Source organism: Epargyreus clarus, unplaced genomic scaffold (genome assembly GCF_041222505.1).
Source record: "Epargyreus clarus isolate Ecla_fem2 unplaced genomic scaffold, WU_Ecla_fem_2.2 ptg000025l, whole genome shotgun sequence".
In the NCBI taxonomy this organism is placed as follows: Eukaryota; Metazoa; Arthropoda; class Insecta; order Lepidoptera; family Hesperiidae; genus Epargyreus; species Epargyreus clarus.
The window spans coordinates 30,001-40,538 of NW_027332232.1; the positions used below are offsets into that span (position 1 = coordinate 30,001).

The window sequence follows — 10,538 nt, forward strand, 5'->3', positions numbered from 1 at the left end:
AATCTAAAAATAGCCCTATTGTTTTCATGGTTCCTTTACATCTTTTAACCAATTTACATTTCAGTATGATAGACCAACTATCTGATAGTATTTAACAGAAAAAATAAACACTGCATCATCAAATTTGTACACGCAGTTAACGAAAGAAGATGAAGAGGGCTGAATTTCTCAAAAAATCTAAAACAATTGATAGTGCAAAAACGGTGACACTTTTACTAAGCTAATTTTTTTTTTCCCAGAGAAGTCAGACCCTCACCTATGTTCTCCCCAAGTTTGTCGTGGTACTTACGGGACACCCTGTATATATATACTATATATACTATACATAATGGCTAGATATTATGTATAATATCCGAATTTATTACTTTGGCTGTAACATATAGATTAGTCGTTCACCGTATTTATTAAAGTAAAACAAATTATTAAATTTTAAACAAAATTTTCCTCATTTTATATATCTTACGTAAACAGGTAAATTTTGTCCAAAAATTCTATCGATGTAGTTCCGTGGCATCAGTATGTATTTATGGACAAAACATTATTAACGTGAGCACAAGACTACAAAGGTACAAATACAATTTATATGTCTAAAATGCACTATAAACATTTGTTTGTGTAAACGGGGTTGCAGGGCCAATCAAGGAGAGGTGTGAAGCGAAGTGAAGTGGGGTGAAGTGACGCGAATCAGAGGGGAGTGGCAGTGACAGCAATGCGGTGCTGGCTGCAGGCGCTGGCGCTGGTCGCGCTGCAAGCGGTTGTCTCGGAGCAGGCGCTACCCGAGCAAACCCAACATCGGTAAGATACTCGTAATACGAGTACTAGTACATACCTATTATGTTAGTAAATATACCTGGTCCTAGCGAGCGCCGCACCTACTGTTGCCTACTAACAGCAGTGTTAGGCGCTGCTGTGTTGTAGTTTGAAGGATGTGGTAAGGGTAAGATATACCCTTCTGAGGCATTCCAGCTTAGTTCTCAGGGCGGTTCATATCGGCGCATTTGAGACCGACCACCTAATATAATAATAAAACAAAATCTAAAAGGTATGTGAAGTCTACCAATACGCAGTTGATTAGGCTTGGACTATGGTCTAATCCTTTTCGTTCTGAGAGGAGACCCGTCAGCAGCGGGACAGTAATGGGTTGATGATGATTATTGTGTTGTTGGTCATAAGCGAGTGGGCGGAGCTCGGCTGCGCGCGCGAGATGTCGGCGCGGGAGACGCGCGTGCGCTGCTCGCTGCCCGCCGGGAACCTCACGCTCGTCACGGATGACTTTAAGTTCTTCAACATCGAGTGCGAGGTAAGCTTTTATTTGGTAAGGGAGAAGTACTTTAAACAAAATTTAGGACCCTTATATTCTCTTTTTTTCAACTATTTTACCTTCAAAAGATACCCAGTGACATGGAAGCGACACGGGGTTATTGGGATGTTTAATACGGAAACTATCCGTCGACAAATGTGTAGTACAAAGTCAATCGTAAAATCATTGGTCCGAGAAAAACAGCAGTGCGGATAGAGTGAACATAGATAATCATAATCATAATTCTTTATTGCATAAATATATATTATATATAATAATATAAATAGGTATTACATAGCATGTTGTACAATTTATGGAGTTCAAATTATAGATTAAAATATGAATAATCATTTAACGATGGTGGCACCTGCTACAGCCGGATGCTAGTGGCCGCGCCGGGCGGTTTCGGTGTGATGAGCTGAAGGCGGTGGTCGCGAGGATGTGGGCATACAGGGACCTCAATTTTGATTATTATGTACCGCTGACCGTGCGACGCTGTGAGCTGACTGAGCCGCTGCTCTGCGCACTCTCGCTGCCCGGAGTCACGTACAATCCCCTGACGCTAGAAGACGTGCCCGATCTGTCTCCCAAATACCTCGACGGCTTCGAGCTCTACGCACTGAATATCTCTTACAAAGGTTAGTCCCACTGACCTTTACTTTTTTAAATATATATTTTTTATATTATAGGAGTAACAGACGAGCATGCAGTCCACCTGATGTTAAGTGGCTACTGCCGCCCAAGGACATCTGTTATTAACCCCAGATTAGAAATTCCTACCTGTGGTCAGTCACAGTTGCGCCGTTAAATCCAATATAACCATTTGGGCGTAAAGGCACCAAAAACTCAATTTTAGTTTTTACATTCTTCACGATTTGGAGATAACATCTATTTTTGCATAATAAATACTATGGCGGATTTCAGGTAGAATTCTAATTTTATTCTTCGTTGGTTACGGCTGTTGAAAGGCGGCAGAAGCCACGTACGATCTGGTGGTCGTTTGCTCATTGTAATTAAAGAAAATCAAAAGGCAAAACTTGTCCCTTACAACGCTAAATAATTATAACTAATTAAGCAAATTTAGGGGTAAATTACAAATTACTTTACATTACACTTCACCCCTATACAATATCCAGATAAGTTAAAGTTTTACTGTGTGAGTTACAATCATGGGAGTATATAGTAAAAGAATAGGATGTTCATTAATAATGTAAGTGTAAGCTTCGAAAAATCGCTACTGAAATCGCTATTTCTCTCATGTCCACTCATTTAATTTGGTTTCGAATCAGTACCCTTACTTAATATAGGTTTTTACTAGAGATTCGCCGAATATTCGTTTGGTATTCGGTATTTGGCGTATTCGGCGTCTTTGCTATTTGTATTCGGCTGAATTATTCGGTTTTGGTGCCGAATATATTCGGTTTGAATATTTCTATTTTCTTGTGTACCCGACTTGGTACAGGACTAAAACACAAAACTTCTTATGTAAGATTTATGTTATATTATAAGTCAAACTCAAATCCATGAAGAATGTGTTGAATATAGCTAATAAAATAAAGCTATTAAACTTCAAATCAACATTTATTTTGAAACCTTAAGTCAACACATTTATTACTAAATCTATAGTTAGTTTAGTCAACATTTATTTTAAACCTTAAATAAGTATTTATTATTAAATCTCAAATCAACATTTTAAAGTGTTAATGAACACACATAACTGGCAAATTGACAGTAAAGAAATGGTAAACCGAATAATTCGGCCGAATATTCGGTTCGGTAAAGGTTAAACCGAACATTATTCGGTATTCGGTTATATTAGCTCCCGCTAATATCTACAATTGGCTGTTGCGACGCGACTCGTTTCTATATTCAGAGCGGTCTAGAAGTTTGGCGTGGACTTTAACTTAGTAACAAAACTATTCAATATTCGTGCAGCTAAGAATGCAACCGTGGGTATGCCGCCGCAACTGACCGGGCCGACCGGGCAGAACGTGCCACGGCTGTCGGAGCCCTGGCCGCCTGCGCTGCAGAAGGTGGTAGAGCTGGAGCTAACTGGTCTAGACGAGGTCGCTGGAGTCCTGGAGCATCTGCCCTTGCTACAAATTCTTACACTTGGAGGGCATACAATTAAAACAATTAACGAGGAGACTTTCAAAAGTAATAAGTTAACTTATATGATACTGAAGGTGGTAGAATCCTCTGTGGTTCGACTTCGGCGGCTCGACACCGCTATACCTACTTCTACTTAATAACAGCAGTGTTAAACGTTGCTGTGTTATGGTTTAAAGGGCTCGGTAATGGAGACATACTTTTCCGAGGCATTGCAGCTTAGTTCTTAGGGGTAGCGGCGCAGGGGTAGCGGCGCATCTGTGGGCGAACTCGGGTAGGAATGCAATCTTACCTGGAATTGATTGCAGATGTAAATGGGCGGCAGTAGCCACTTACCATCCGTGCTCATCCGCTTCCTGTATGTTATAAACAATGGTACAGTCATTCAATGAACATAAATGTCTTAACAGAAATCATAATCCTGTTCTAAATCCATTCCAGGCGCATTGACCGCGGACTAAATTGACAAGTGTTAATAATATAATTCTTCAAACTAGAACACTACAGCCTTACATCGCGTCGTCATGTAACTAGCTTGGTTAAGCATTTAATGAACGGCCTAGCCCCTTTGCTAAACAGCACTGTACCCTTTCCAGGAGTTTTTACGTTTCGACAAATATGACTGTTTTGGTATTTGGTTACGTATTTGCCCATACAAATTCCAATCAGCGCCTCTAGCGGATTATGTCAGAACTAGGAAATCGTATGGGCCAATACGTAAACAAATACCAAAACAGTAATATTTGTCGAAATGTAAAAACTCCTGGTAAGGGTACTGTTCAAAGAGCTTCAGAAATGATTTTCAGCCGCAGCGTCTACAACATTAATAACATACTCGTAATAGTCTAAGTATCTAATGTGTTCGTAAAATGTAAATAGATTATAATTGTTTCCGTACATTTAGGACACTTGCTATAATACTTGCTATAATTTAGGCAAATAATTAACTGAACGACAACAAGTTCACGCCGTCCGAACACCGCGAACCCTAAGGTCGCACTGAAAACCAGTGGCTGAGGCTCGCCGTGACATATGCTGAGTGCGCCCTATTACATCTATGGGGCACTGCAATTATATAAGCCGGTTATAATTTATTAGTTTATATTATGCATATACTCGTATATATTTTATAGTGCCACTTTGAATGTTTCTTTCTTTCCAATATACTTTTTTTTCAGATTTGAAGATTTTGCGACGACTGCATTTGAGAACCAACGCATTGAAGTCGCTGCCTCCAAGTTTGTTGATCCCGACGCCAGATTTAAGAAATCTAGAATTGTCCGACTACCAATTGCAATATTTGTCCCGCGAGCCGCTGCGCCACCTGCAACATCTGGAGAAGGCGAGCTCCTTTTTAACCGAACCCCACTGCTTAGAAATATAGCCCATGCTACTGATAAAATTAAGACAAATGCAACGACATTGAAGGTGGTAGAACCCTTTGTGGCTCTACTTCGACGGCACCATCGCCACACCTATTTCCTCTTCATAACAACAGTGTTGAGCTCTGCTGTGTTCTGGTTTGAATGGTGTGGTAAGGGAGATACATTTCCGAGGCGTTCTAGCTTAGTCCTCACTGGTAGCGGCGCACCTGTGGCTGAATCCAGGTAGGAATATCTAATTCTATCTGGGGTTGATAACAGATGTTCATGGGTGGCAGTAGCCACTTACCTTCAGGTGGACAGCATGCTCGTTTGCTACTCCCATATTGTAACAAAATCTCATAGTGGCAAAAAATTTATATGGTGATCAAAATATACATACAAATGTATTGATAGCGTAGTCGTTAGAAACTCGGCCTCTCATTCGGGGCCCGAGGTTCAAATCCCAGGCACCTCTGATATTTCGATGATATGTGCATATTAAAAATTTATAATTACTCGCGGCGAAGATAAACATCGTGAGGATACCTGCTCCTCTGAGGGTTCAAAAATAACTCAAGGCTGTGTTAAGTCTACCGATTCGCACTTGCCCAGTGCGGTGGATAATAATGGATTTACGACGAACATACATACTAAAAAAGTTATGACCCTCTTTTATTCATGATCATTCATCACCTTCATGACCCTCAATATAACTGAGTATAAAACTTTTCCAGGTAACCATCAGCAACGAGAACATGTCAGAGCTTCGCCTAGAAGCCGGTATTTTCTCGAATTTTTTAAAGCTCATGGAGTTGAGGATAGTAAGAAGCGGCATGAGGGCGGTGCCGGCGGACCTAGTGCGCGGCTCGCGATCCCTCTTCTTTCTGTCGCTGGAGGATAACCTGCTGACGGAGTTGCCCGGGGAGATGCTCTACCAGCAGAGAGACTTGCGGACCCTCAGTCTAGCGCGGAATCGGTTGCGTAGTTTGCCGTATAAATTATTCACTATGATATGGACCCTGACCAAGCTCGACCTGAGTGAAAATGCCATCGAGTTTTTGCCGAACAATATATTTGAGGAAAACCAAAGTCTTCGAACCCTAAACTTGAATCACAATAATCTACAACAGCTGGAACCGTGAGTTAACGGAACTTTTATCATAAATTTCTAAACTGTTATTATTTTATTTCCTAGATTTACATTAAACAGCTATATTAAAAAATGAGCTTGGCCAGTAATTTAATATTATGGTTACATAAAAAAATAAAAACAATTAAACACTATTAATACTACTACAATTAACATTAAAATTTTATAAATAAAACAATTCGCTGCCCCGAGGAAGTGTACCCAAGATACTAGCAGCATTACCTCGCTGAATTGGCAAACTACCTACTCTTAATTTGTTGGCCGCGGTAAGCTCCAGCTCTTGGCTCACCGGATACCTCAATCAGGCTCGTAACTAACATTATCTGTGTATACGTGTCGCTGTCGATTATATCGCTGTTATCACTTGAACGTTCTTTATTGGTGTGTTTTGCAGAGAACTATTAAAGCCAATGTATAACTTAGTGAAGCTATCGCTGGCACACAACGTGCTGGCGAGCGTCGACCTGGCGGCCTTCGCGGACTACTCCGAGTTGAAATCTGTTGACCTCTCCCATAACGTCATCACGCAATTATCGGTGAGTGACGAGGTGCTGCCCGCTGCCGCTCATGGATATTAGTAGACATACCACACGTCTTCTAATAAATACTTATTTTATTTTTTACAGGACTCTGAGTTAAATCTTAAGATCAACGCTAAATTTGATTTGAGTAACAATAACATCTCGAAGTTATTTCTCGAAAACTTGGACCCAATCGTCGGAGAAGCATCAATAATACTAAACAACAATCCCGTTGTCTGCGACTGCAAATTATTCAATTTTGTAAGAGTACTCAAGGAGCCCAATTTTGCGAGACGTTTCTACTTAGATCATGCTTTCTGTGGAGCTCCTGCATCGTTGTCCGACAAGCTATTAAGCACCGTAACGGTCGATGAGCTCATATGCGAGCTGGACACGCCGCCTTGCCCCGAGCACTGCGCCTGCACGCTGCGCCCCGCCGCCGCGCGCCTCGAGCTGGACTGCCCCGCGGCCCCGAGCGAGCTTCCGCCGCTCGCGCCGCTGAACGCCACCTCCGTGCACCTGCGCCTCCACACCGTCCCCGACGACCTCGCCGCGCTGCCGCCGGAAGTCCGCCTCGTTGACATCTCCGGGCTCGGCTTGACCGTCGCGCCCCGGACGCTTAGCCGCCTCGACAATCTGACGATCGATATCAGAAACAACAACTTGACTATCGCACCGATCTCTTTGCTAAAGGCAAACGCTATCATTCGCCTCGCCGGAAACAGATTCGAATGCGACTGCGATCATCGCGACTCTATCGCGACGCTTGAACTATACTCGACACAGCTGGAGGATCGCGCGCAACTACAGTGTCGAAACGGCGATCGTGTGATGCGCACACCGGCCGAGCGACTGTGCACGATGCGCAATGCGATCGTGCTCGGAAGCACGATGGTGGCGCTGGGGCTTATATTGGCCGTGGTCGGCCTGCTCGCGTTCCGATATTCCACCGAGATCCGTCTCGTGCTTCGCAGGTACGAGGTGCTCGACTTTCTGTTCGAAGAACCTCCAGATCCCACCGAACTAGAGGAGCAGTATGACGCGTTCGTGTCGTTCACGCACCGTGACGACGACTTCGTGCAGGACGAGCTCGTGCCGCAGCTCGAGGGCGGGCGGCGGCCGCTGCGGCTGTGTCTGCACTACCGCGACTGGGAGATCGGCGGGATGATCCCGGAGCAGATCGCCCGCTCGGTGAGCGAGTCGCGACGCACGATCGTCGTGATGTCACGAGAGTTTCTGGTGTCGAAATGGGGCAGGATGGAGTTCCGCGCGGCGCACGCACTGGACCGCGTGATCCTGCTGCTGCGCGGCGACGTGCTGAGTGCTGCGAGGGAGGACCCGGAGCTGCGCGCGTATCTAACCAGCAACACGTACGTGCACGCTGACGACCCGCTCGTGTGGGACCGCGTGCGCGACGCCGTGCTGCGCTCGCGGCGCCCCCGCCCCCCCGCCGTGCCCGCTCTCCCCGCACCCCCTGCCGCTCCCGCACTCACTCAGCCTCAGCCACCCCTCCCGCTTCAGTCCTGACTCTTGCGGAAATTGTAAAGAAACTAAGTGCTGTACGTTATCATCTTTAAGTGTTCATAATTAATTTATAGAATTCATATTACAAAAATAAATAAAATATTTTTATTTGTATTCATTTAATGCGTTTCTTTGCTAAATATATCAGTATTAAACCAATATTTTTATGAATTAGAGTGAGTGATAGAGACGGAGAGCCAGTGAGCCAGTGAAACAAATTATACAAACCAGCAAGTCTGCAAGCAAGTAAATAAATAAATAAACAAATCAATTCAAGTAAATAAATAATAAATCAATAATGGATGGATGGATGAATGAATGAATGAATGAATGAATAAATAGACAAACAAATAAAGAAATACATAAATAAATAAATAAGACAAGCCAGAAAGCTAGCAAACAAGCAAGCCAGCAAGCAAGCAAAAAGAAGCAATAATTAGAAACAAGTACAAAAAAGAGAAAAAATAAAAGAAACAATCGGACCGACATTTAAACCTGGTTTTCCTGCATTTTAAGGCGCCCGATTTCCCGACCGAGCTATTCTAACTTCGTAAATGGTGGCGAAATTTAGCTTCGTATTCTAATGATATTGTAGGAGGTTTTTATTCAATGAAAACACGGTTAAAACGTCATTTTCTGAAAATAAAACTCGCTTGAAATCTTCAAATACATGCAGTATCGTCTAGAGTGCCGTCATCAAGGTACTATAAATTTAGAATTTAATTGTCTAACAATAGGATTTATAGTCAAACTAAAAATAACCGGACCAAGAGGATCGCCTTGCTGACATCCCACGGAGGAGTCGATTGCAATATTGCCAAACAATAATTGCAATTATAATTATTTATTTAAAAGTTATATGAAGGTTATCGGAGTCCAAACGAAGCCAAAGTCACAATATACATAGCAGGGTTTAATCGGAGTCAGGAGAAAGCCAAAAGTATTTTTTTTTTCAATAAATCCACGGAGTAAATGCAATTTGGTCAGTACACAGCAAACACCATGAAACAACAAACAAAAATGGCGCCATAGATCATAATGCCGTTTTGATTTTTTACTGTCAAAGCTGTCAGTTGTAATTGTACGTTTAAAAATTACAAACACTCTTTTACGTTATTTTATTATTCCAGATTTTCAGCATTGCTTGTGTTGGTAAAACATATTATTTGTATAATGTGGTAAAATATTTTTGAATACAATATACATACTTAACAGGAATATAAAAAATACCAAACGCAATTTTAAGATTGCCGCACGGATTATAAAAAAATATGTATTACTGCCATCTATATTCAAGTTGACGCAAAATAAATAAATTATTATTTATTTTGCGTCACGCAATTTCTTGATTCGGTCGCCGCGGTCAAATCCCGCGATAAAAGCTATGCAATAGCTTAAAATGAAAAAAAGATTTATTGATTTACAATTACGTTACAAAGCTCTTTCATTTTTTCGTTCAATTCCAATAATTCGATGTTTTTATTTCGCCTGACTGTCCGTCACCATCATGACCGTTCACGACAGTGACGGATGCAAGTAAATTCATCTGTCATTCACGTACATACATTGATACAACCCAAGCTAATAAAAGCGTGTTAAAAATTCCTTGTAGGCTCCCCTACTATAGGTGTTGTGTCTTCTATATCTAAAAACATCATAGGCGTCAAATATGGTCCGTAGCAGACAAAAACAAATATTAATAATATAGAACTTGTGTATTTATATAAATTCTGCATCTAATTATTATTTAATTACAACAAAGTTTTATATATCTACATAACATTATTCATAAAAAAAAAACATATTTACAATACCTATATTATAACTATATTTATGTACATATGTGTTTTCTGGTGACCAAAGAGCTGGCGGCTACTTCGCCCAAAGATTGAGCCTAGCAGTGCATCAAGGGAACGCCGCCAGCGTTTTGGGAACTCACACGGCAATTCTTTTTTTATTGTATAGAGACGAGCTGGAAATTGGTCCCACTTAAATTTGGTTAGGATCCATCGATGGGTTCTGGAGAAAATGAGGGGAACTCCTCCACCCATGTAAATATAACAGCCATAACTACGCCGTTTATGAACCTATTTTAATGCCTTTAGTTTCGTGTGTGTACAATTGCTACAAGTTGGTCCCATTTAAATATGATGAGGATCAGAGCGGGTTCTGGAGACAAAATATGTAACTCCTCACCCGATGGGAATAATTGAGTTGTGTTTGAAGATATTTGGTGTAGGTTCTAATGAAATTACAAAGCCAGTTCATCATTGACTATTTAAGGGTCTGATAATGTGGCTCGGAGACAAAATATGTAACTCCTCAACCGATGGGAATAATTGAGTTGTGTTTGAAGATATTTGGTGTAGGTTCTAATGAAATTGCAAAGCCAGTTCATCATTGACTATTTAAGTGTTTGATAATGTGGCTCGGAGACAAAATATGTAACTCCTCAACCGATGGGAACAATTGAGTTGTGTTTGAAGATATTTGGTGTAGGTTCTAATGAAATTGCAAAGTCAGTTCATCATTGACTATTTAGTTAGGTTAGGTTGGAACATATAAGACGA

The 10,538-nt window shown here is 41.6% G+C and overlaps 2 protein-coding genes across 3 annotated transcripts; both read left to right on the forward strand.

The window, feature by feature from the left end:
- The first annotated feature begins 529 nt into the window (after positions 1–529).
- LOC140752844 (uncharacterized) lies at positions 530–4,924 on the forward strand. 2 transcript variants are annotated; one of them, XM_073087200.1, is made up of 6 exons: positions 530–566; positions 632–795; positions 1,174–1,300; positions 1,677–1,938; positions 3,236–3,457; positions 4,588–4,924. In XM_073087200.1, the coding sequence occupies exons 2-6, from the start codon at positions 710–712 to the stop codon at positions 4,791–4,793; spliced, it is 903 nt and encodes a 300-aa protein (XP_072943301.1). In that variant the 5' UTR covers positions 530–566; positions 632–709; the 3' UTR covers positions 4,794–4,924. The 2 variants fall into 2 exon arrangements, with proteins under 2 accessions (XP_072943301.1, XP_072943302.1); XM_073087201.1 differs by having other exon boundaries at positions 547–795.
- Positions 4,925–5,183: 259 nt separating this feature from the next.
- Positions 5,184–8,181, forward strand: LOC140752725 (protein toll-like). Its single transcript, XM_073087058.1, has 3 exons — positions 5,184–5,911; positions 6,318–6,459; positions 6,550–8,181. The coding sequence occupies exons 1-3, from the start codon at positions 5,529–5,531 to the stop codon at positions 7,969–7,971; spliced, it is 1,947 nt and encodes a 648-aa protein (XP_072943159.1). The 5' UTR covers positions 5,184–5,528; the 3' UTR covers positions 7,972–8,181.
- Positions 8,182–10,538: the final 2,357 nt, after the last annotated feature.